Source organism: Oncorhynchus mykiss, chromosome 27, assembly GCF_057628025.1.
Source record: "Oncorhynchus mykiss isolate SJ-2025 chromosome 27, ASM5762802v1, whole genome shotgun sequence".
Lineage (NCBI taxonomy): Eukaryota > Metazoa > Chordata > Actinopteri > Salmoniformes > Salmonidae > Oncorhynchus > Oncorhynchus mykiss.
This window is the reverse complement of record NC_143048.1, coordinates 1,969,599-1,997,261: the sequence shown is the minus strand read 5'-3', so window position 1 is coordinate 1,997,261 and position 27,663 is coordinate 1,969,599. Positions and strand designations below refer to the sequence as shown.

General features: G+C 42.2%; 1 protein-coding gene across 4 annotated transcripts in view; it reads left to right on the top strand.

The window, feature by feature from the left end:
• col4a4 (collagen, type IV, alpha 4) overlaps window positions 1-27,663 on the top strand; it is a 159,463-nt gene that overhangs the window by 9,094 nt on the left and 122,706 nt on the right. For all 4 annotated transcript variants that reach the window (XM_090224153.1, XM_090224154.1, XM_090224155.1 and 1 more), the window contains 2 exons: window positions 5,501-5,543; window positions 24,376-24,450. In XM_090224153.1, coding sequence (XP_090080279.1) covers window positions 5,501-5,543; window positions 24,376-24,450 — 118 coding nt within the window. The remainder of the gene's footprint in view (window positions 1-5,500; window positions 5,544-24,375; window positions 24,451-27,663) is intronic.

Below are 27,663 nucleotides of genomic sequence, written 5' to 3'. Positions count from 1 at the left end.
GAGCTGTTTTGCAAGGAGGAATGGGAAAAGTTTCAGTCTCTCGATGTGCAAAACTGATAGAGACATACCCCAAGCGACTTACAGCTGTAATCGCAGCAAAAGGTGGCGCTACAAAGTATTAACTTAAGGGGGCTGAATAATTTTGCACGCCCAATTTTTCAGTTTTTGATTTGTTAAAAAAGTTTTGAAATATCCAATAAATGTCGTTCCACTTCATGATTGTGTCCCACTTGTTGTTTAAATACAGTTTTATATCTTTATGTTTGAAGCCTGAAATGTGGCAAAAGGTCGCAAAGTTCAAGGGGGCCGAATACTTTCGCAAGGCACTGTATTTATGGTGGGGTCATAAACCTCACCCAACAGGGAAACGTCATGACGATAGCCTGCTTGGAGATTGCCAAGCAGGAAACAAGAGTCTCTGGTCTGATGAAACCAAGATTAAACTCTTTGGCCTGAATGCCAAGTGTCAAGTCTGGTGGAAACCAGGCACTGCTCATCACCAGGCCAATACCATCGCTACGATGAAGCCTGGTGGTGGCAGCATCATCCTTTGGAGATGTTTTTCAGTATGGGACTGGGAGACTTGTCAGGATTGAGGCAAAGGTGAATGGGGCAAAGAACAGAGAGATACTTAATGAAAACCTGCTCCGGAGTGCTCAGGACCACAGACTGGGGCAAAGTTTCACCTTCAAACAGGACAATGACCCTAAGCACACAGCCAAGACAACGCAGGAGTGGCTTCGGCACCAGTCTCTGAATGTACTTGAGTTGCCCAGCCAGAGCCCAGACTTGAACCTGATCGAACATCTCTGGAGAGACTTGAAAATAGCTGTGCAGCATCGCTCCTCGTCCAACCTGACAGAGCTTTAGAGGATTTGCAGAAAAATGCCAACATTTCTAAAAACCTGTTTTTGCTTTGTCATTACAGTGTGTTGTGTTTAGACTGATGGGGATAAAAACAATTTAATATGTTTTAGAATAAGGCTTCAACCTAACAACATGTGGAAAACGTTAATGAGTCTGAATACTTTCCAAAGTACATTTTCCTTCATTATTTTACCATAACCCTACCACCCTTCCCCTATTTGGAGTAAACTAATGAACAACAACACTTAGGCTTCTACTTCCAGCTTATACATACTATATTCATTTTAAGAACACAATCTATTTTACAATAGGTATCTTTTGTTTGTTTTTACTCCTATCCTTCCGTTTCCCTCAACCCCTCCCATCTATTTCTGAAGACCATCAAGTTTGATTTATATTTGCCATATATTTTAACTGTTCTTTTTCACAAAGTTCTGAACCTACACTACGGTCAAAAGTTTTAGGACACCTACTCATTGTAGAATTGTGAAGACAATAGTGAAGACATCAAAACTATTAAATAACACATTTGGATTCATGTAGTAACCAAAAACAGGCTACCTTAGGCCAATACCAAAATAAATTATCTATTGATTCTGTATCCCCACAACAAAATCTGCAGAGCTTTGATGATTTTTCTTGGTGGCAAGAATTCTATATAATCATTTTAGCTGAAAAGTACAAAGTCTTAAACCTTGCGTCATTTTATATTTGAACCCTGTACCATGGAATCTGTACATAAAAAAATCTCTTCCCAACTATTTTGCCATCTGTATGGCGCAGCTGTCAACATCCTGGTCCTCAAATGAAACTGGTATACTTTCCTATTTATGCTATTTTTATTCCTCCTCAAGTTTTGATCCTTTATATTGAGCAGACTGACCAGTTCCCTACCTCCACCCACTGCCACCTGCCGCCTCCATTTTTGGCGTAATGCTGTAATCAATTGGTTGTAATCTTGGATTGAGCAGACCTTCCCATACAACAACTCCATGAAAGACATAACTCTTATCATTTAAAAACAAAAAACCCTTTTCAAACATCTTTCCCATAAATACAGGTCTTTAATCAACCTGCACATTTGAGTTCAGCCATAATATTGTTTAAATGTTTTTTCTATCTTTTCAGGGGGATGAAATTGTAGCCAACTCTGCAATGCTTGTTTGAAAAAGAGATACAGTGGAGAGAACAAGTATTTGATACACTGCCGATTTTGCAGGTTTTCCTACTTACAAAGCATATAGAGGTCTGTAATTTTTTTTATCATAGGTACACTTCAATGGTAAGAGACAGAATCTAAAACAAAATCCAGAAAATCACATTGAATGATTTTTAAGTAATTAATTTGCATTTTATTACATGACATAAGTATTTGATCACCTACCAACCAGTAAGAATTCCGGCTCTCACAGACCTGTTAGTTTTTTCTTTAAGAAGCCCTCCTGTTCTCCACTCATTACCTGTATTAACTGCACCTGTTTGAACTCGTTACCTGTATAAAAGACACCTGTCCATACACTCAATCAAACAGACTCCAACCTCTCCACAATGGCCAAGACCAGAGAGCTGTGTAAGGGCATCAGGGAAAAATTGTAGACATGCACAAGGCTGGGATGGGCTACAGGACAATAGGCAAGCAGCTTGATGAGAAGGCAACAACTGTTGGCGCAATTATTAGAAAATGGAAGAAGTTCAATATGACGGTCAATCACCCTCGGTCTGGGGCTCCATGCAAGATCTCACCTCGTGGGGCATCAATGATCATGAGGAAGGTGCGGGATCAGCCCAGAAATACGCGGCAGGACCTGGTCAATGACCTGAAGAGAGCTGGGACCACAGTCTCAAAGAAAACGATTAGTAACACACTACGCCGTCATGGATTAAAATCCTGCAGCGCACGCAAGGCCCCCCTGCTCAAGCCAGCGCATGTCCAGGCCCATCTGAAGTTTGCCAATGACCATCTGGATGATCCAGAGGAGGAATGGGAGAAGGTCGTGTGGTCTGATGAGACAAAAATAGAGCTTTTTTGTCTAAACTCCACTCGCCGTGTTTGGAGGAAGAAGAAGGATGAGCACAACCCCAAGAACACGACCCCAACCGTGAAGCATGGAGGTGGAAACATCATTCTTTGGGGATGCTTTTCTGCAAAGGGGACAGGATGACTGCACCGTAATGAGGGGAGGATGGATGGGGCCATGTATCGCGAGATCTTGGCCAACAACCTCCTTCCCTCAGTAAGAGCATTGCAGATGGGTCGTGGCTGGGTCTTCCAGCATGACAACGACCCGAAACACACAGCCAGGGCAACTAAGGAGTGGCTCCGTAAGAAGCATATCAAGGTCCTGGAGTGGCCTAGCCAGTCTCCAGACCTGAACCCAATAGAAAATCTTTGGAGGGAGCTGAAAGTCCATATAGGCCCCAGCGACATCCCGAAACCTGAAGGATCTGGAGAAGGTCTGTATGGAGGAGTGAGCCAAAATCCCTGCTGCAGTGTGTGCAAACCTGGTCAAGAACTACAGGAAACGTAGGATCTCTGTAATTGCAAACAAAGGTTTCTGTTCCAAATATTAAGTTCTGCTTTTCTGATGTATCAAATACTTATGTCATGCAATAAAATGCTAAGTAATTACTTAAAAATCATACAATGTGATTTTCTGGATTTTTGTTTTAGAGTCTGTCTCTCACAGTTGATGTGTTCATATGATTAAAAAAAGTACAGACCTCTACATGTTTTGTAAGTAGGAAAACCTGCAAAATCGGCAGTGTATCAAATACTTGTTCTGTATACTTTGAAAAAAGTATAATTTTCAATTCACAGAAAATGAGATATCTGCACAAAGTCAAAAAGACAGTAGATTACTGAGCTTTTCTTAGTAATCTACTTGAGAACCATTTATGGATCAAGTAACACTTTTGAATAAGTGAAGATTTTAGAGAGATGTTTAGTGCTTTTATATTTAATAATCTCAACCCACCCTATTCATTATATAGATAGGCAGATAAATCGAGGAAAAAAAAATTTGCTCATTTTTAAATATTTTTTTATTTTGTACTTTCATTTAACTTGGCAAGTCAGTTAAGAACACATTTTTATTTACAAAGACGGCCTACCAGGATACAGTGGGTTAATTGCCTTGTCCAGGGGCAGAATTACACATTTTTTTAATTAATCATCAGGAGTAGGCAGCACCATAAGTAAGTGAGTAAACTGAGATATGACTAAGGAGTTAATCAGGGCAATATTTCCTTGAATAGACGGTATTTACCTCTCCGTGGTTATAGGATCTTGTCTATTTTTACACGTTTTCCATTAAAATGCATTGTGGAGAGCTCATTTATATATCTTGTGATTTGAATACCACGTATGTCTACTTCACCGTCAGGCCATGTTATAGGTAAACTGCAGGGTAATGTAAAAGTAGAATTTTAAAAATATCCAATACGTAATATTGTACACTTAGGTTTTAGTCCAGAGAGTCCAGAAAAGTTATCTAGATCTTCAATGAGATATTGCATGGATGTAGCTTGCAGACTTAATATAAAACGTGAGATTTTGGCATACAAGGACACCTTTGTTTTTAAGCTTTGAATTTCTAATCCTCTAATGTTGTTATTTGGTCTAATTTTAATAGCTAGCATTTCAATGGTCATAACGAATAGTTATGGTGACAGCGGACACCATTATTTAACTCCTCTTGACAATTCAATACTCTCTGAGAAGTAACCGCTATTTACTATTTTACACCTGGGGTTGCTATACATGACTTTTGCCCATTTTATAAGAGAGTCACCAAAATTGAAAAAAAATCCAGGCATTTATGAATAAAATCCATTCTTACTTTATCAAAGGCCTTTTCAAAATCCACTATAAATACCAGGCCTGGCTTCTTAGATGTTTCATGATGTTGTATTACTTCTAGAAGCTGTCGTATATTTATCTCCAATGTATCGTCCATGTAAAAAACCTGTCTGATCAGGATGAACTATTTCTGGTAAACCTTTTCAATTCTGAGTGCTATGCATTTTTTACATTACAACATGTAAGTGTAAGAGGCCTCCTATTTTTAAGATAGACCGAATCTATACATTTGCCATCTGGATCTTGTTATAATAATAGTGAAATGAGACCTTCCTGCTAAGTACCTGACAGACTAACATTTCATAGGAGTAGTTAAAACAACCTAACAATGGAGCTTTGAGAATTCCTTACAGCAGTGGTTCCCAAACTTCTTATTTATGAGAAAACTGACAATCAATTTATTACAAAAAACTTAACTTAGGGCCCTACTCAGTAATTTTGACACAGTCAGCTTGCACCTGTAAATAACTTTAATTAATAGGAAATTGTGTGTTTATTGTAGAAGAAAGGATCTAGCTTTTTAGGAGCTTTTATTAAGACCTGAATTCAAATACAAATATTTTCTAATACTCTGGGCTTGATTGAGCCTGCCTGGTACAATGTAACCTATAGAATAGTCAAAAAGGTGAAAACCCTTCCCATATGGCACTCCAAGTAGACAAGAGAAAACACAAAAAGATTTCAAATGGTATTGAACGCAGGTCTGCTCTTCTCCACTTTTGAAACCAACTGGTGCAAACATGGGCCCTAACTTTAATGTCTTCTCTTCTATAGGTGGCTTGTGATAATGGTCGTTGCTGGACAGGCCGTAATGGGGGTAAGTGAGTGGTTTCTACCAACGTTCTTTGAAATATCTCATAGGTTTACATTAATTTCGGCCTAAGTGATAAAGTGATAAATTCGGTCTCAATGTTGCAAAATTTGAAATTGTGATTTTTACATTGAATAAAAGTAGAGACTGAGCTAGAAAATGGTATATCATACAATACAACTGTGGAACAATGGGAAAGTAATTATGCTTTGAAAGTTGCTAAAATTGTAACTTCACTTTTGAGAAAATGGCTCTTGAATGTTTTGGTAAACCTACTGGAGAGCTCTTCTTTGTCTACACCCATTCAGCTTTGTTCACACCCTCTTAAGCCTTAGCCCATCTCTTTAAGGATTCACATGTGAGGCAATGTACTTAACAACCAAACATTTCAAGACTAAAGGCTGGTTTATACTACAGGTGTATTCGTAAATTCAATCTGGAGTGCCAGATTGCGCCCTGGGCGTTTGTAAACTCAGAGCGTTGTCAGGTTGTCCATTTGTAAAATTTCAGAGCACACACACTAGATTCTCTGGCCAAGGAGTAGGGTAGATCAAAGCGTTCTGACCTAATAACACCAGTCAAGCTCCCAAGCTAACTGGTAATGTTGGCTAGCTTGCTAGCTACTTCCAGACACATGAGAGAACAGCTCACACTGACCATTTTACTCGCCTTAGCAGAGCTGGTTAGGCTGTTTTCATGTTATCCATAGTGTTGATGACTAACTGTGCTGCTGGCAGCAATTCAATTACGCTTTGTTTGCCAACGTTTACTGACACCGGCCATATTCAACTGGTTTTGAACATTCGTAAATTTGTCAGTTATTCTGCACTCTGGCATCGGAGTAGATACCCAGAGCAAATTTACCAGCTATCGACAGTTGTCGCAGTGACATCATGCACATTCTATGGAAATGGTTACTTGCATAGTGGAGTCAGATCATACACGTAACTTTAGCTGGCGAGCCAGCCAGGTAACGTTAGCTAGCTACCTACCTAACAGTATGCTTTAACTTGAAATGAAAACAACTTTGTGACAAAATTAGAAAGGTGTAATGTCTGAAAATGTAGCTAGCTAGACTATCTTACCCATGTACATGGATGGACGCTTCTCCTCTCTGTCACGATGCCATGGTTGCCTTTAGTTTGAAGATGTAATCTGGAGGCAGGTGTTTTATACAGCTTTCCCTCTGTATATTTGCAATCAAAAGGCAGAATTTTCTCCATCTCCTTAGCTGTCCAACTCTAATTCCACCTGGCCTTCTACTGATTTCAAAACTCAGTCCTCTAGAAAGTGAAGAGCAACACTTTGATATCTTCCAAAAAAAGCCACGTTAGAAGAAAGGATTACCTACAAATATTGACCAACTCATGTTATAGACAGAAGCTTGCCACATGCAGACCAATCCGAACTCACCCAGCCCAGCCATTATCTCAGCCAATCATGCTAAGCGGGAAGGTTCCTGTCTTTTTCTATGGCTAAACCAACTAGACTCGTAATTTAACAATTTGTATTCGTATTTACAGATGTCATACAAGTTTGTTATTAAGGCACATGACAGTTCACATATTCCAGAAGGCATTTCTGCCAAAAAAACACAGTTCAAATGGCTTTCCTGTGAAGTAGTGACGCGTGACATATGCCTCCGAGTCACAAATAGAGGCAACACATATTGTGTTTACTTGCCTAACCCTTGCAAGTACTGTATATGTGCTTTATTCATTAAATTACTTTGATTGTTAATGTTCATTGATGTGCATAATAACCTATCTGTCCTGTTACTAGTGTATATGAGGTAGAAGGAAGTCTGATCATGCTTTGACACTTTAACCTCCACCTCCTGTGTTCAGACCAGGCCTGTCCATTCTTCCAAATTGCATAGCCACAGGGCGTAGAGGTGCTGAGGGTGCTCCTACACACCCTGAAATACCAGAGAAATGCGTAGTGCACTGGGCCTTTACCAGTCCTGTATTAGCGGACTGATGTAGCCATCTGTAGCGCGGACAAAAAAATTGCAGCACCCCCACCCCCAAACATCTGCCGAATTGTACACTTAACTGACCTTCATGGATTTTAGAGGCATTTCCCAAATTCAGTCCTTGGGATCCCAAGGGGTGCATGTTTTTGTTTTTTGCCCTAACACCACACAGCTGATCCAAATGATCAAAGCTTGATGATTAGTTGAGTATTTGAATCAGCTGTGTAGTGCTAGGGCAAAAAAACAAAACTCGCACACCTTGTGGTCCCGAGGACTGAGTTTGGGAAGCCCTGCTCTAGCCCATGCCTACACAAATCCAATGATTTTACATTTGTCTGGAGAAGTGTACTTGTGTACACTTTAGGAGAAAGGGACGCAGGGCTGCTCGGCTCTTGGCTGTTCTCAATGCTCACTGCATTATGGTAATGTTGGTCCAAAAAGTCCCTTTAGTCTCTCCCCCCACCACAGCAAAAAAAATCATATTTTATCTTCATTTAAACAGGGAGTCTGTCACGTTGGCATAATTGATTCAGGAGACAGGCGCAGGAATGCGTAATAAGAGGTTTTTATTGTACCCAATTTGCGGCGCGCGTGCAAAGGACGAAGACCAAACAAACACTAAACAAAAACACTGGGTTGAAACCCAAACAAAAGAGTGGGGAGGACCTTGAATGAATAACACATGCGCGCAATGATTAACACCACCCTGGCCCTTTCCGCAGTGCAACGACATTTGGCTCCGTGGACGATCACAGGAACGCAGTGAGGGTCGATCAGGACCCGATGCAGCTGCCGAAGTTGCGTCATCGTCGGACAGGCCAGTTGCCACTGTTGAAGTTGCGTCGGACTGACCAGTAGCAGTGGCGTCGGACGGACCGGTTAAGGCGGCGTTGGACAGGCTGTCTCCCTTAATGGTAGATTATTCTGTCACGCTGGTATGAGGATCGGGAGACAGGCGCAGGAATGCGTAATAGTTTTTTTCATTATACCCCAAATTATGTTGTGCTGTGTAAGGGCACGGGGACGAAGACCAAACAAACACGTAACAAAAACACAGGGTTGAATCCCAAACAAAATATCAAGGAGTACCTTGAATAAATAACACAAGCACCATGATAAACACACGGGACGAGACCCACAACCATCTGCGCAATCCATAAGGGCACGAAATCCCAAAACACACAGCACGGGGACTCACACACACCAACGGACATTGTAACAATAATCGACAGCGCCATGGTGAACAAAGGGCAAAAAAAGAAACATCCCCTTTTCAGGACCCTGTCTTTCAAAGATAATTCGTAAAAATCCAAATAACTTCACAGATCCTCATTGTAAAGGGTTTTAACACTGTTTCCCATGTTCAATGAACCATAAACAATTAATGAACATTCACCTGTGGAACGGTCGTGAAGACACTAACAGCTTACAGAGGGTAGGCAATTAATGTCACACTTATGAAAACTTAGGACACTAAGGAGGCCTTTCTACTGACTGAAAACACCAGAGGAAAGATGCACATGGTCCCTGGTCATCTGCGTGAACGTGTCAGTGTTCTGCCATGGACAGCGAAGGGCCCGGATCTCAATCCCACTGAGCACGTCTGGGACCTGTTGGATCGGAGGGTGAGGGCTAGGGCCATTCCCCCCAGAAATGTCCGGGAACTTGCAGGTGCCTTGGTGGAAGAATGGGGTAACATCTCACAGCAAGAACTGGCAAATCTGGTGCAGTCCATGAGGAGGAGATGCGCTGCAGTACTTAATGCAGCTGGTGGCCACACCAGATACTGACTGTTACTTTTGATTTTGACCCCCCCTTTGTTCAGGGACACATTATTAATCTTCTGTTAGTCACATCTCTGTGAAACTTGTTCAGTTTATGTCTCAGTTGTTGAATCTTGTTATGTCCATACAAATATTTACACATGTTAAGTTTGCTGAAAATAAACGCAGTTGACATTGAGAGGACGTTTCTTTTTTTGCCGAGTTTATTCAGTTAACCATACAGCTCCACTGAAATCTCTCAATTGGTTTCTTCAACTAGTGTTTTTCTATTTAATTTCTAAGGACATTGAAAAATCTACCTTTCCTAAAACTCAATTGTTCATTTGAAATTGAATAGAAGCACTTTAAAACTACAGGTGTAAACACTATATGTGTAACTCAAATCAAATCCAACTTTATTAGTCATTTGCGCTGAATACAACAGGTGTAGACCTTACTGTGAAATGTTTACTTACAAGCCCTTAACCAACAGTGCAGTTGAAGAAAGAGTTAAGAAAATATTTACCAAATAAACTAAAGTAAAAAATAATTTTAAAAAGTTACAATAAACTAACAATAACGAGGCTATATACAGGGGGTACTGGTACTGAGTCAATGTGTGGGGGTACAGGTTAGTCGAGGTAATTTGTACATGTAGGTAGGGGTGAAGTGAATATGCATAGATAATAAACAGCGAGTAGCAGCTGTGTAAAAAAAAAGGGAGGGGGGGTCGATGTAAATAGTCCGGGTGACCATTGGATTACATGTTCAGCAGTCTTATGGTTTGGGCGTAGAAGCTGTTAAGGAGCCTTTTGTTCCTAGACTTGGTACTCTGGTACCGCTTGCAGTGCGGTAGCAGAGAGAACAGTCTATGACTTGGGTGCCTGGAGTCTGACAATTGTTTGGGCTTTCCAAAAAAAACTGCCTAGTATATAGGTCCTGGGTGGCAGGAAGCTTGGCCCCAGTGATGTACTGGGCCGTACACACTACCCTCTGTAGCGTCTTACGGTCAGATGCCGAGCAGTTGCTATACCAGGCGGTATGGCCTCTCCCTAGTCTTTCACCCCTATCTATCTCTCTTAGTCTCTCTCTCTTTCTCTCACTCTCATTCCCCCATTTTGATCAGAATACAATGGACAGGATGAAACAGGATGCACTCTAGACACAACCAGCATGAAATACCGACCTGCTAAAAATCTCAGACCTGCGCATAGACACAGGTCATGTCATATGCACGGACGCATGCACACATACACACACTCAATGCAGGCACTTCATATGGAATGAGAAGGCTATAAGCACTTTTCTGTTATGCCTAGAGGTCTTGTTTGTGTTGATGGTGTTACCACATTCCGGTGGGGTTATGTAAACCCAGCGCCGGCCAGGCATGCAGACAGAGGCGCAGTTATCTCTCCTTTTGATTTAAGATTAACCTCCAACTCTCATTGCTTGGTTTTCATATGCAAAAAAAGAATGTGCATGCATATCCATGAATCATTCTATCTTGGATCAGAAGTAATCTTCTGTATCCATCTAACACGCACACACACATACTTGCAAATCTTTTGAAGCATCTTGGATATTTATTTATTTCACCTTTATTTAACCAGGTAGGCAAGTTGAGAACAAGTTCTCATTTACAATTGCGATCTGGCCAAGATAAAGCAAAGCAGTTCAACACATACAACAACACAGAGTTACACATGGAGTAAAACAAACATACAGTCAATAATACAGTAGAAAAATAAGTCAAAATACAATGTGAGCAAATGAGGTGAGATAAGGGAGGTAAAGGCAAAAAAAAGGCCATGGTGGCGAAGTAAATACAATATAGCAAGTAAAACACTGGAATGGTAGATTTGCAGTGGAAGAATGTGCAAAGTAGAAATATAAATAATGGGGTGCAAAGGAGCAAAATACATAAAGAAATACAGTAGGGTGAGAGGTAGTTGTTTGGGCTAAATTATAGATGGGCTATGTACAGGTGCAGTAATCTGTGAGCTGCTCTGACAGCTGGTGCTTAAAGCTAGTGAGAGAGATAAGTGTTTCCAGTTTCAGAGATTTTTGTAGTTCGTTCTAGTCATTGGCAGCATTGAACTGGAAGGAGAGATGGCCAAAGGAAGAATTGGCTTTGGGGGTGACCAGAGAGATGTACCTGCTGAAGCACGTGCTACAGGTGGGTGCTGCTATGGTGACCAGCGAGCTGAGATAAGGGGGGACTTTACCTAGCAGGGTCTTGTAGATGACCTGGAGTCAGTGGGTTTGGCGACGAGTATGAAGCGAGGGCCAGCCAACGAGAGCGTACAGGTTGCAGTGGTGTGTAGTATATGGGGCTTTGGTGACAAAACGGATGATACTGTGATAGACTGCATCCACTTTATTGAGTATGGTATTGGAGGCTCTTTTGTAAATTACATCGCCGAAGTCGAGGATCGGTAGGATAGTCAGTTTTACGAGGGTATGTTTGGCAGCATGAGTGAAGGATGCTTTGTTGTGAAATAGGAAGCCAATTCTAGATTTAACTTTGGATTGGAGATGTTTGATAGCCTCACAAGCTTACAGGATGTTTCATACGAGAAAGCCAGAATTATATGGCCCTGTCTTTTTTCTATTCTTAAATATTTGTGTTGAGCGCTATTACAGCTTGTTTTAAATTGTACAGTTGAAGTCGGAAGTTTACATACACTTAGGTTGGATGTTTGAGTCTGGAAGGAGAGTTTACAGTCTAACCAGATACCTAGGTATTTGTAGTTGTCCACATATTCTAAGTCAGAACCGTCCAGAGTAGTGATGCTGGATGGACAGGCAGGTGCAGGCAGCGATTGGTTGAAGAGCATGCATTTAGTTTTACTTGTATTTAAGAGCAGTTAGAGGCCACTGAAGGAGAGTTGTAATGGCATTGAAGCTCATCTGGAGGGTTGTTAACACAGTGTCCAAAGAAGGGCCAGAAGTATACAGAATGGTGTCGTCTGCGTAGAGGTGGATCAGAGACTCACCAGCAGCAAGAGCGACATCATTAATGTATACAGAGAAGAGAGTCGGCCCAAGAATTCAACCCTGTGGCACCCCCATAGAGACTGCCAGAGACCCGGACAACAGGCCCTCCGATTTGACACACTGAACTCTATCAGAGAAGTAGTTGGTGATCCAGGCGAGGCAGTCATTTGAGAAACCAAGGCTATCGAGTCTGCCGATGAGGATGTGGTGATTGACAGGGTCGACAGCCTTGGCCAGGTCAATGAATATGGCTGCACAGTATTGTTTCTTGTCGATGGTGGTTAAGATATCGTTTAGGACCTTGAGCGTGGATGAGGTGCACCCATGACCAGCTCTGAAACCAGATTGCATAGCGGAGAAGGTGCGGTGGGATTCGAAATGGTCGGTAATCTGTTTGTTGACTTGGCTTTCGAAGGCCTTAGAAAGGCAGGGTAGAATATATATAGGTCTGTAACAGTTTGGGTCAAGAGTGTCCCCCCCTTTGAAGGGGGGGATGACCGCAGCGGCTTTCCAATCTTTGGGAATCTCAGATGACACGAAAGAGTGGTTGAACAGGCTAGTAATAGTGGTTGTGACAATTTCGGCAGATAATTTTAGAAAGAAAGATTTTGCAACTCTTTCAGAACATCAGCTGACTGGATTTGGGAGAAGGAGAAATGGGGAAGGCTTGGGCGAGTTGCTGTTGGGGGTGCAGTGCTGTTGACCGGGGTAGGGGTAGCCAGGTGGACAGCATGGCCAGACGTAGAAAAATACTTATTGAAATTCTCAATTATAGTGGATTTATCGGTGGTGACAGAGTTTCCTATCCTCAGTGCAGTGGGCAGCTGGGAGGAGGTGTTCTTATTCTCCATGGACTTTACAGTGTCCCAGAACTTTTTTGAGTTTGTGTTGCAGGAAGCACATTTCTGCCTTGGCTTTTCTAACTGCCTGTGTATATTGGTTACTAATTTCCCTGAAAAGTTGCATATCACAGGGGTTGTTCGATGCTAATGCAGAACGCCACAGGATGTTTTTTGTGTTTAAGGGAGAGAACCAAGGGCTATATCTGTTCCTGGTTCTAAATTTCTTGATTGGGGCATGCTTATTTAAGATGGTGAGGAAGGCATTTAAAAAAAATAACCAGGCATCCTCTACTGACGGGATGAGGTCAATATCCTTCCAGGATACCCGGGCCAGGTCGATTAGAAAGGCCTGCTCGCTGAAGTGTTTCAGGGAGCTTTTGACAGTTATGAGTGGAGGTAGTTTGACCGCTGACCCTTTACGGATGCAGGCAATGAGGCAGTGATTGCTGAGATCTTGTTTGAAGACAGCAGAGGTGTATTTAGAGGGCAAGTTGGTTAGGATGATATCTAGGAGGGTGCCCGTGTTTACAGTTTTGGGGTGGTACCTGGTAGGTTCATTGATAATTTGTGTGAGATTGAGAGCATCAAGCTTAGATTGTACGATGGATGGTGTGTTAAGCATGTTCCAGGTTAGGTCACCTAGCAGCACAATCTTTGAAGATAGATGGGGGGAAATCAGTTCACAAATTTGTGTCCAGAGCACAGCTGGGGGCAGAGGGTGGTCTATAGCAGGTGGCAACGGTGAGACTTGTCTTTAGAGAGTTGGATTTTTAAACGTAGAAATTCAAATTGTTTGGGTACAGACCTGGATAGTAGGACAGAACTCTGCAGGCCAACTCTGCAGTAGATTGCAACACCGATCCTTTGGCCGGTTCTATCTTGTCTGAAAATGTTGTAGTTATGGATGGAGATTTCTGAGTTTTTGTTGGTCTTCCTAAGCCAGGATTCAGACACGGCTAGGACATCCGGGTTGGCAGAGTGTGCTAAAGAATTGAAGAAAACAAACTTAGGGAGCAGGCTTCTAATGTTAACATGCATGAAACCAAGGCTATTACGGTTACAGAAGTCACCAAAAGAGAGTGCCTGGGGAATAGGAGTGGACCTAGGCACTGCAGGGCCTGGATTCACCTCTACATCACCAGAGGAACAGGAGGAGTAGGATAGGGGTACGGCTAAAAGCTATGAGAATTGGTCGTCTAGGAGGTTGGTTGGGGTTACGGCAATTCAGACAGCTAGCCGGGCCATGGGTAGCAAGCTGGCAGATGGAGGTCTGTTTTTAGCCACCTTGTTCGTTTCCGTCTGTAGATTAGTGGGGTTCCGTGTGGTAGAGGGGACCAATCTAATTGGCAAAATAGTTATAGTTATAGTGGCCCAAGAAAATTGTCCGATAGACCTATTCAGATATCAGCCGATAAGACAGCTAACGATTAGCGGGCCGCAGATGGGCATTCAGACTTCGTTGCGATGGAGTGGCCAGTTGGATAACTCCCTCGGGCAGATAACGTCAGTAGTCTAGTCGTGAAGGCCCGGTGGGGCTCCGCATCGGCAGTAAAACGGGTCCGGATAGGTGATTGTAGCCCAGGAGTGGCTGATGGAACTCTTCAGCTGGCTAGCTCCGGATATGCATATTGGATATGCAGGGATATTGGTGGAAAGATCTAGGGTAGTTTTGTGGAATATTAAAGAATATCCATGAACCATTTTGCCCTGATACACCATCAAAACACACAAAACATCTCATGTAATATGCCAACACTCCAAGGCAACTAATTTGTGGAATGCATGCAACCCCAACAGTGTGGCTTTACTTCCAATCAGGGACTGATTCAAATGGCCAATACAAATGAATGACATGACCAATGGCCAACTTAGCCTCACAAGCTTACAGGATGTTTCATACGAGGCTATGGCCGACTATCTGGTGGATAAGAAAACCAGCATTACTAAAAAAGAAAGCCAGAATTATATGGCCCTGTCCTTTTTCTATTCTTAAATATTTGTGTTGAGCTCTATTACAGTTTGTTTTAAATTGTACAGTTGAAGTCGGAAGTTTACATACATTTAGGTTGGAGTCTTAAAACTCGTTTTCAACCACTCTACAAATTTCTTGTTAACAAACTATAGTTTTGGCAAGTCGATTAAGGCATCTACTTTGTGCATGACATAAGTAATTTTTCCAACAATTGTTTACAGACAGATTATTTCACTTATCATTCACTGTATCACAATTCCAGTGTGTTAGAAGTTTACATACACTAGGTTGACTGCCTTTAAACAGCTTGGGAAATTCCAGAAAATGATGTAATGGCTTTAGAAGCTTCTGATAGGCTAAATGACATAATTTGAGTCAATAGGAGGTGTACCTGTGGATGTATTTCAAGTGCCTCTTTTGCTTGACATCATGGGAAAATCAAAAGAAATCAGCCAAAACCTCAGATTTTTTTTTAGACCTCCACAAGTCTGGTTCATCCTTGGGAGCAATTTCCAAACGCCTGAAGGTACCACGTTCATCTGTACAAACAATAGTATGCAAGTATAAACACCATGGGACCACGCAGCCGTCATACTGCTTAGGAAGGAGACGCGTTCTTTCTCCTCGAGATGAACGTACTTTGGTGTGAAAAGGTCAAATCAATCCCAGAACAACAGCAAAGGACCTTGTGAAGATGCAGGAGGAAACGGGTGCAAAAGTATCTATATCCACAGTAAAATGAGTCCTATATCGACATAACCTGAAAGGCCTCTCAGCAAGGAAGAAGCCACTGTTCCAAAACCGCCAATAAAAAGCCAGACTACGGATTGCAACTGCACATGGGGAAAAGATCGTACTTTTTGGAGAAATGTCCTCTGGTCTGATGAAACAAAAATAGAACTGTTTGGCCATAATGACCATTGTTATGTTTGGAGGAAAAAGGGGGAGGCTTGCAAGCCAAAGAACACCATCCCAAACGTGAAGCATGGGGGTGGCAGCATCATGTTGTGGGGGTGCTTTGCTGCAGGAGGGACTGGTGCACTTCACAAAAATAGATGGTCACAAAATAGATGGTATCATGAGGGAGGAAAACTACGTGGATATGTTGAAGTAACATCTCAAGACATCAGTCAGGAAATTAATGCTTGGTCACAAATGGGTCTTCCAAATGGACAATGACCCCAAGCATACTTCCAAAGTTGTGGCAAAATGGTTTAAGGACAACAAAGTCAAGGTATTGGAGTGGCCATCACAAGCCCTGACCTCAATCCTGTAAAAAATTGTGGGCAGAACTGTGTGTGCGAGCAAGGAGGCGTGTGCGAGCAAGGAGGCCTACAAACCGGACTCAGTTACACCAGCTCTGTCAGGAGGAATGGGCCAAAATTCACCCAACTTATTGTGGGAAGCTTGTGGAAGGCTACCCGAAATGTTTGACCCAAGTTAACCAATTTAAAGGCAATGCTACCAAATACTAATTGAGTGTATTTAAACGTCTGACCCACTGGGAATGTGATGAAAGAAATAAAAGCTGAAATAAACCATCCTCTCTACTATTATTCGGACATTTCACATTCTTAAAATAAAGCAGTGATCCTAACTGACAGGGAATTTTTACTAAGATGTCAGGAATTGTCAGGAATTGTGAAAAACTGAGTTTAAAAGTATTTGGCTAAGGTGTAACTTCCGACTTCAACTGTATCTGATTTAGATTTTGTCTTATTCATTGTATATGCAGGGATCCATTGTGAAAGGTCTCAATGGTCACTGTCATGGATCCCTCTGGAACTTCCATTGCGCTCACCTGGCCCCTATTCCCACTGACTGCATTTGTAAACTCAGCAAAAAAAGAAATGTTCTCTCACTGTCAACAGTGTTTATTTTCAGCTAACTTAATTAACATGTGTAAATATTTGTATGAACATAACAAGATTCAACAACTGAGACATAAACTGAACAAGTTTATAAGACATGTGACTAACAGAAATGGAGTAATGTGTCCCTGAACAAAGGGGGGGGGATCAAAATCCAAAGTAACAGTCAGTATCTGGTGTAGCCACCAGCTGCATTAAGTACTGCAGCACTTCTCCTCCTCATTGATTGCACCAGATTTGCCAGTTCTTGCTGTGAGATGTTACCCCACTCTTCCACCAAGGCACCTGAAAGTTCCTGGACATTTCTGGGGGGAATGGCCCTAGCCCTCACCCTCTGATCCAACAGGTCCCAGACGTGCTCAGTGGGATTGAGATCTGGGCTCTTTGCTGGCCAAGACATGCCTGTCTTGTAGGAAATCACGCACAGAACGAGCAGTATGGCTGGTGGCATTGTTATGCTGGAGGGTCATGTCAGGATGATCCTGCAGGAAGTGTACCACATGAGAGAGGAGGATCTCTTTCCTGTAACGCACAGCGTTGAGATTGCCTGTCATGACAACAAGCTCAGTCCGGACCGCCACCTCCAAATCGATCCCGCTACAGAGTACAGGCTTCGGTGTAACGCTCATTCCTTCGACGATAAACGCGAATCCGACAATTACCCCTGTTGAGACCAAACCGCGACTCGTCAGTGAAGAGCACTTTTTGCCAGTCCTGTCTGGTTCAGCGATGGTGGGTTTGTGACCATAGGCGACATTGTTGTCGGTGATGTCTGGTGAGGACCTGCCTTTACAACAGGGCCTACAAGCCTTCAGTCCAACCTCTCTCAGCCTATTGCAGACAGTCTCAGCTCTGATGGAGGGATTGTGCATTCCTGGTGTAACTCGGGCAGCTGTTGTTGCCATCATGTACCTGTCCCGCAGGTGTAATGTTCGGATGTACCGATCCTGTGCAGGTGTTGTTACACGTGGTTTGCCACTGCAAGGACGATGAGCTGTCCGTCCTGTCTCCCTGTAGCGCTGTCTTAGGCGTCTCATGGTACAGACATTGCAATTTATTGCCCTGGCCACGTCTGCAGTCCTCATGCCTCCTTGCAGCATGCCTAAGGCACGTTCACGCAGATGAGCAGGCACCCTGGGCATCTTTCTTTGGGTGTTTTTTAGAGTCAGTAGAAAGTTCTCTTTAGTGTCCTAAGTTTTCATAAGTGTGACCTTAATTACCTACCGTCTGTAAGCTGTTTTAGTGTCTTAACGACAGTTCTACAGGTGCATGTTCATTAATTGTTTATGGTTCATTATGTTTAAACCCTTTACAATGAAGATCTGTGAAGTTATTTGGATTGTTACGAATTATCCTTGAAAGACTGGGTCTTGAAAAAGGGATGTTTATATGTGAAGTTTAAGCATGTTCACATTTGACATTTTAAATATTGCTTAGTCAATTAGGAATTTTTAATAAGACCCATATTTTACCCATATTGTATCATTCAATTCATTGAGCATTGTATGAATCTTCCAGTCTTTACTGCCACATTGTGTCTGTATGCCTGAGCTCCTGTTTTGGTGCTGGATGGGTTGTGTGTCATTCCAAGTCTCAAGGTTAATCACACACAGTTTTTTCAAAGGCCTTGCGGGGCAAAGGTAAAAGTGGCTTAACGGACAAGTGTCCTCAGCTGACTGCCTGACACTGCTTGAAACTCTTTCCCCATGGTTTTTTTGTGTGGGTTCAGGTGTCAACATACCACTTGATTCAGATAAGATATATGGGTCAAGACTAATCACTTGTCATTTTGCATTAATTCATCATGATTTAACTTTTATTAATTACTTTAATGAATGAAGAACTGATCCTTGTTTGTGGCTGTACTTTATTTAAATAATCCGGTCTATGCTGTCTGTATGTTGCTGTGTCTGAAATCTGTCTTCCCTACTAGTTACTAAAGCAACATACTGTGTACTAATTGTACTACATACTAATTAGAAAACATATGCTGGAAGCAACAAATATTAACATTACTAGCCTCCTCCATACTGAGAATGCCTCATCTAATGCGCAATTGCGTTGTTTCCCGCCATTCGTTGATTTTAGTACAGCCCGTCTCCATATGCCCTTGCCTGATGCACAATTCCATACTTGTTAAAAAGCCGAAATTAGTGTAACATTCTGGAATTTAAAGCATACTCAATTGTCGAAGTTTACTATAAAACGTTGATTTCCTATTTGTGCATACGCATATCCAATCAGTACTATTTAAAATGCAAGGTATTCAGGTACAGGTATTCAGACAGGCCTAGTGTGTATCAAATCAAATTTTATTTGTCACATACACATGGTTAGCAGATGTTAATGCGAGTGTAGCGAAATGCTTGTGCTTCTAGTTCCGACAATGCAGTAATAACCAACAAGTAATCTAACTAACAATTCCAAAACTACTGTCTTATACACAGTGTAAGGGGATAAAGAATATGTACATAAGGATATATGAATGAGTGATGGTACAGAGCAGCATAGGCAAGATACAGTAGATGATATCGAGTACAGTATATACATATGAGATGAGTATGTAAACAAAGTGGCATAGTTAAAGTGGCTAGTGATACATGTATTACATAAGGATGCAGTCGATGATATAGAGTACAGTATATACGTATGCATGTGAGATGAATAATGTAGGGTAAGTAACATTATATAAGGTAGCATTGCTTAAAGTGGCTAGTGATATATTTACATCATTTCCTATCAATTCCCATTATTAAAGTGGCTGGAGTTGAGTCAGTGTCATTGTCAGTGTGTTGGCAGCAGCCACTCAATGTTAGTGGTGGCTGTTTAACAGTCTGATGGCCTTGAGATAGAAGCTGTTTTTCAGTCTCTCGGTCCCAGCTTTGATGCACCTGTACTGACCTCGCCTTCTGGATGATAGCGGGGTGAACAGGCAGTGGCTCGGGTGGTTGATGTCCTTGATGATCTTTATGGCCTTCCTGTAACATCGGGTGGTGTAGGTGTCCTGGAGGGCAGGTAGTTTGCCCCCGGTGATGCGTTGTGCAGACCTCACTACCCTCTGGAGAGCCTTACGGTTGAGGGCGGAGCAGTTGCCGTACCAGGCGGTGATACAGCCCGACAGGATGCTCTCGATTGTGCATCTGTAGAAGTTTGTGAGTGCTTTTGGTGACAAGCCGAATTTCTTCAGCCTCCTGAGGTTGAAGAGGCACTGCTGCGCCTTCTTCACGATGCTGTCTGTGTGAGTGGACCAATTCAGTTTGTCTGTGATGTGTATGCCGAGGAACTTAAAACTTGCTACCATCTCCACTACTGTTCCATCGATGTGGATAGGGGGGTGTTCCCTCTGCTGTTTCCTGAAGTCCACAATCATCTCCTTAGTTTTGTTGACGTTGAGTGTGAGGTTATTTTCCTGACACCACACTCCGAGGGCCCTCACCTCCTCCCTGTAGGCCGTCTCGTCGTTGTTGGTAATAAAGCCTACCACTGTTGTGTCGTCCGCAAACTTGATGATTGAGTTGGAGGCGTGCGTGGCCACGCAGTCGTGGGTGAACAGGGAGTACAGGAGAGGGCTCAGAACGCACCCTTGTGGGGCCCCAGTGTTGAGGATCAGCGGGGAGGAGATGTTGTTGCCTACCCTCACCACCTGGGGGCGGCCCGTCAGGAAGTCCAGTACCCAGTTGCACAGGGCGGGGTCGAGACCCAGGGTCTCGAGCTTGATGACGAGCTTGGAGGGTACTATGGTGTTGAACGCCGAGCTGTAGTCGATGAACAGCATTCTCACATAGGTATTCCTCTTGTCCAGATGGGTTAGGGCAGTGTGCAGTGTGGTTGAGATTGCATCGTCTGTGGACCTATTTGGGCGGTAAGCAAATTGGAGTGGGTCTAGGGTGTCAGGTAGGGTGGAGGTGATATGGTCCTTGACTAGTCTCTCAAAGCACTTCATGATGACGGATGTGAGTGCTACGGGGCGGTAGTCGTAATAGGCTATGCATGGCTGTCACTCATGCGTCCACCCTCGTACCCCAGAACTCTTATCTGTCTCTTGTAACTGGGTTTGAGAGCGAGGCATGCGGACACTCTGATCAGGGAGTGAGACAATCAGCCTCCACATCTCTAAACCCACACAGGTGATGTCATCAAGGCCACTTAAACCATTAGATTCTCTATAAACACCTCACTCTTTGAAACCTCTGCCAGATGCATTGAAACGTGTGTCTAAATGCACAGCTACTGTGTGTGCATGTGTGCGCACGTGTGTGCGTGCGTGTGCGTGCGGGCCCACGTGTACATGTACAATAGTGTATGATTATATACAAACATTTGTGCCAGAGGATCAGTGATGGAGCCACCCTGACTCTCTCCCTCTCATCATCTGCCTTCTGCTCCCTGTGTTGATAGTTGTTGTTGGCAGTGCTATATGAGTCTCTCCCTCCAGGAGATTGATGGCAGTAATTGCAGTAGTAATCAAAGGACTGTGCAGGGAGCTGTTCTGCTGTCAACAAGGAGCTCATCGCTACCCCCTCTCCTTTGTCCTGCAACCCTTCCCCAGACTGTCGATTTAAAGGACTTACCTGAGTTATGTCATTAGGACACCCGATGGGAATTCTAAAATAAGTTTGCAATTAAAAACTTTTCTTATTGAAACAGGATGTCCAGTTAGTCCCTCCCTTTTCAGTCTGTTTTCTTCAATCCCATGACTGTACTGGACTGCTCTGTGCAACAAGATAGATGTGTATATGACCCATCTATTCAATAATACTGTGTGTTTATGTTCTAATTCTTTCATTTCTATGCCAACTCTTCTGTTGACTATACTGTGATTGCAGTGTCATGCATCACTGGGTTGTTTGTGGTACATATTACGGTGTTAAACAGAGGTTTGGGTTGTTAGGAGCTGCTGTGCCATCTGCTCACTCTGTGTATATCCACTCTGGGCTCTGTTTTAACAAACCTAACGCAAACATAAATCTCAGCGCACTTGCTGTTGCGTTGTTGGTACAGTACTGTTCAAAAGTTTTAAGCAGGTGTTAAAAAATGCTGTAAAGTAAGAATGCTTTCAAAAATAGACATTTTAATGGATTATATTTATCAATTAACAAAATGCAAAGTGAGTGAACAGAAGAAAAATCTACAACAAATCAATATTTGGTGTGACCCCCTTTGCCTTCAAAACAGCATAAATTCTTCTAGGTACACTTGCACACAGTTTTTGAAGGAACTCGGCAGGTAGGTTGGCCCAAACATCTTGGAGAACTAACCACAGTGCTTCTGTGGATTTAGGCAGCCTCAGGTGCTTCTCTCTCTTCCTGTAATCCCAGACAGACTCGATGATGTTCACTTCCAGGATTCCTTGTTCTTCTTTACGCTGAAGATAGTTCTTAATGACTTTCTCTGTATGTTTGGGGTCTTCATGCTGCAGAATAAATTTGGGGCCAAACAGATGCCCCCCTAATGGTATTGCATGATGCATAAGTATCTGACTGTACTTCTCAGCATTGAGGAGACCAAATCCCCAAATTACCAAATCCCCAACTCTATTTGCAGAAATGCAGCCCCAAACTTGCAAGGAAATTCCACCATGCTTCACTGTTGCCTGCAGACACTCATTTGTGTACTACTCTCCAGCCCTTCGGTGAACAAACTGCCTTCTGTCATAGCTTTTTGGCCGCAATTCTTCCATGACGGCCACGACTTCTCCGGACAGTACAGTAGATGGGTGTATCACGGTCCCACTGTTTTCTGCCAATTCTGAGAAGATGGCACAGCTGGACATCTTCAGATTGCAAAGGGAAGTAAGCATGATGTGTCTTTCATCTGATGCAGATGAGTTTCCTTGGCCGACCACTGTGTCTACGGTCCTCAACGTTGCCCATTTCTTTGTGCTTCTTCATAAAGAGCATGGACAGCACATCTGGAAACCCCTGTCTGCCTTGAAATGTCTGCCTGGGAGAGACATTGCTGATGCAGTATAACTACCTTGTGTCTTGTTGCTGTGGTCAGTCTTGCCATGGTGTATGACGTTTGACAGTAAACTGTCTTCAGCAACCTCACCTTGTTAGCTAAGTTTGGCTGTTCCTCACCCAGTTTATTCTTCCTATACAGCTGTTTCTGTTTCAGTTAATGATTGTGTTTCAACCTACATATTGAATTGATGATCATTAGCACCTGTTTGGTATAGTTGTTTAATCATGCACCTGCCTATATGCCTACAAAATACCTGGCTTTGTGCAAGTGTACCTACAAGAATGTATGCTTTTTTGAAGGCAAAGGGTGGTCACACCAAATATGGATTTGATTTTTCTTCTGTTCACGCACTTAGGCAGCCTCAGGTGCTTCTCTCTCTTCCTGTAATCCCAGACAGACTCGATGATAGTTCATTGATAAATATAATCTATTAACATGTCTGTTTTTGAAAGCATTCTTACTTTACAGCATTTTTTCAAACCTACCTAAGACTTTTGCACACTACCGTATGTCAGAAATATTTTTGATATTTTTTGACAGTGGGAATTATTGGCGCAACACCTGTCATAAGTGCAAAGAGGCAGGCCTTCTATGATTTAATAGATTGTAGTTGTGAAGAGTGCTTGATCACTCATTGGCCAAAGAAAACCTGCTCCAAAGCTTTTCATGTGGTTGTCTATTTACGGTGTTTGATGTTTCATTCTCATAAACTCCAATTCAGCAGGGGTGTCGTTTATTAAATACAGTAGCCTACAGTTACCTAACCCCTAGATATTAACAAACATGTATTCAGCTTTTCACATGAACATAATATCCAGTTTAAAGAAAAAATGAGAATATCTGTTGACTGTTCTGTTTTGTAAAGGTGGTATTTTAATAAAACATAGATGATAGGCTACTGATAAAGTTACTGTGCCATAACCGACTGTCTTACTGCTAAGATCAGCTTTTATTTGGTCTTAAATATCCACAGTTGCACTGCCTGAAATTGGCACTTTGGCGCACGTTTTAAGGACACACCTTAGATATTTCCAACCCTCGCACCTCAGTGCAAGCGAGCAGATGTTAGACAGGTAAGTTACCTAAACACTGGCACAAGGGATTGAAAATAGCAGAGTGCCCATTTTTACAAGTCGAAATTGCCAACGTGTGCATTTGACATTTGCTCTGCCTTATAAACGCCAGAAATAGAGCCCCATGTGTTAGTTCATGGATAGCCCTGCAAAGGCCTAGGTCATTTTTGTCTGGTAAGGAGTTACTTTTTGTGTGTGATTTTATTGAACCGATAGGCCAGTGGAGAGAAGACAGATAGTAACTGTGTCGCTGTGTGTTTGTGTCTATCATCACAGTGACTGCGTGTTTGTGTTGTGTGCAGGTGGACCAATGTAATGTGTCTGACAGTGGCTGTGTGTTTGTGTGTTGCATGACAGTTACTGTGTGTTTGTGTCTTGCAGGGGGACCAACCGGAGGGACTCTGTGGGGGGCGGGACTGCTCCACCTGCCAGTGTTTCCCTGCTAAAGGAGCCCAGGTAAGACTCCTTACACATACAGTACACACCGTCCAATCACAACATAGACATCCCACACCACACATTCTAACCAGGAATTGCCATAAACCACAGAAGGGGTGCTCAAACCTTGAAGTATGTAAATTAAGTGATGAGGCTGAAATGTCCACACAATTGAAATGCCAACGTGTTTTCAGAGCAAACTTCGACGTCATAACCGTCATGCCAGCCCTAACCGTCAAGAGTATGTAACCAGTTTGGATGTATGGTTTATGTGAATGAAACAGCTGGAGTGTTAATATTCTCATTAGTCAAGTGTCACAACCTTATCAAAATAATTATAGTAAAGCTTTCTACTGCAGCTGACCTGAATGAATGAATTGACATATAATGGGGCTATTATGTTTAGTACCCATTAGGGTCATACACAAGTGTTTAGGGATCTGAACACATAACTAAAATGAAAATGGGTCTCCGTGTTTAGATTGTTAACACAAGAACATGTTTATTCACTGTAACACTTTTTAAACACAGGAACACGTTTATTCAGCACAAGCCGTTTTTCATATTTCCCAGCATGCCTTTCGAGTGAATGTGAGAGACAAGGTTGTTGCAACTCCTATTTTGCTTTATGACCACATACTATACACTTCAAAAAGCCTTTAGGAATGGTCTATTTATCCTCAAGATTTTGGTCTGAAAATCCTGACTCATGTGCCACATCAGACCTGCAAGTCACAATGTTCTTTTTAGTAATTCCTATTGCAATCCAGCCAGAAGGATGATATCCAACAATTATAATATTTTATCCCCCACAACTTGCCCTCAGAATGACTGCTAAAGGAGAAATAAATAATAAACAAGACTACCTAAACCAACTAGACTGGAATAACCATCTCAGTAATGGGTACAATAAGTCCAACACCTGACAGATTGGATTAGTTTATGATAAAAATGTAAGTTATTGATTTTTGTTTAGTGGAAGGTCAATTAATCAATTTGTATGAGGAAACAAATATTAAAACAATCTATTCTAAAAATCAACCTGCACCAAAGCATGCTGGGAAATATCATAATGAGCCCCCCACACAATTGTTTTTCACTCTGACATGGAACCCAAACCGGCTGCACGCTGTGCCATCGTGCATACATGTATTTTTTTTCCCCCCACACCAAACGCGATCATGACACGCAGGTTAAAATATCAAAACAAACTCTGAACCAATTATATTAATTTGGGGACAGGTCGAAAAGCATTAAACATTTATGCCAATTTAGCTAGTTAGCTTGCACTTGCTAGCTAATTTGTCCTATTTAGCTAGCTTGCTGTTGCTACCCAATTTGTCCTGAGATTTAAACATTGAGTTGTTATTTTACCTGAAATACACAAGGTCCTCTACTCTACCAATTAAATCCACACATAAAACGGTCAACAGAATCGTTTCTAGTCATCTCTCCTCCTAGGCTTTTTCTTCTCTTGACTTTTGCGATTGGCAACTTTCATAAATTAGGTGCATTACCGCCACTGGCCTCGTTTGTCTTTCAGTCACCCACGTGGGTATAACCAATGACGAAATGGCACGTGGGTTCCTGCTTCTATAAACCAATGAGGAGATGGGAGAGACAGGACTTGCAGCGTGATCTGCATCAGAAAACAGAACTGATTTCTATTTTAGCCCTTGGCAACGCAGACGCTTGTTGAATAACATAGATTTCTAAATATATTTTGCAACGCGAGCGGTGTGGTCAGCCTATGAGAGACAATGGGAAAGTAAACACTAGTGTTTGAAATCTGAACACTTAGGAGACTTTAAACACAGACGTGTAGGTTAAATATATGTTTCACGTTTCATGGTTTTAGAGTGTAGATTTCTAAGGTTGGAGAATCTCAGCATAGATTTTGAGCTGAAGCTGGTAGGGATGTGCCTTCATAAAGGAAACGTTGTAACCTTCAGCCTCCCTAAAAATGACTTTCACTCTCTAGAGATTGCGCAGACTATGATAATATGAACATTGAGAAGTATTTACGAGATGTTGAGATTGTCTGGGCTGAGGGCTTTGGGCACTGACCAACAGGGCTATGTATGAGGCTTGGGTTTGGGGGAGGGGGATAGAGAACAAAGTGGGGTGTTAAACTGTGACAGACCGGGTAAAATAGCAAAATTTGAAATTGTGTTTTTTACATTGGATAAAAGTAGAGACTCAGAGCTACGAAATGGTATATCATACACACATTTGAGTGGGAAAGTATGGGAAAGTAATTTAGCTTTGAATGTTGATCAACTTCTATACTCACTTATGAGAAAATGGCCTTTGAATGTTTTGGTACTACCACTGGAGAGCTTTTCTTTGTCTACATCCATTCATCATTGTTCACAGCCTCTTAAGCTTTAGCCCCACTCATCTCTTTAAGGGTTGATCTGAGAGTTCTGTACTAACAACATCAGTCAAGTAAACCCTGTAAAGACCTTTATTATACACAGATTCAAAATAGCTATTGATAGCAAATGTGTATTTTGTGGGTGCAGTGGCGATTTTAGCATGTAAATCTTGGTGGGGCAAATACCAGCAAAGCCACTACACAACACAACACTAAACAATACATTAATTGTACTATAACTGTGGCAAACGGTGCCCACAAACATAAAGCTGTCCCAACATCTTACCACTGCTACACCTGGCTATCAGCGGAGCCTTGTCTAGCAGCGAAACAGTTCATTCAGCCTCATTTACTGCCTTTAAAAAAACATAGCTGATATGGCTGACTTGCTTAAACAAATGTGGTTTCTAATGACAATTGAGATGTACAAACTATGGCATAAGGAGATGACTAGCGGATAAGAGGCAATCTGTAATTTCGATTAAGACAATGTGCGAGCTAGGACGGACATAGTCAATATAAGTATTTGTTTTAGCACTTTTGAAAGGTACAGCGACAGAATTCAGAACATGGGCCGTTCTTACAGTGCTCTCCCAGTCAAATTTGACTTTATGCAATGAATATCTGTAAAATTTGGTTTACTCTTTGATGGCAATGCAAGCAGCAGTGTCTGTAGTGTTGTGGTTTGCACGTTCACTTAAAGTTGAATAACAATGTCCTAGCTTTTCAAAGCAACAAGACAATGCCTTCATTTGGGAAATTGCAAACAAGTACAAATTTCCTAAGCTAATGAAATTTAACAAGCACGAAGGGACTCGAACCCTCAATCATCTGATTCGAAGTCAGATGCCTTA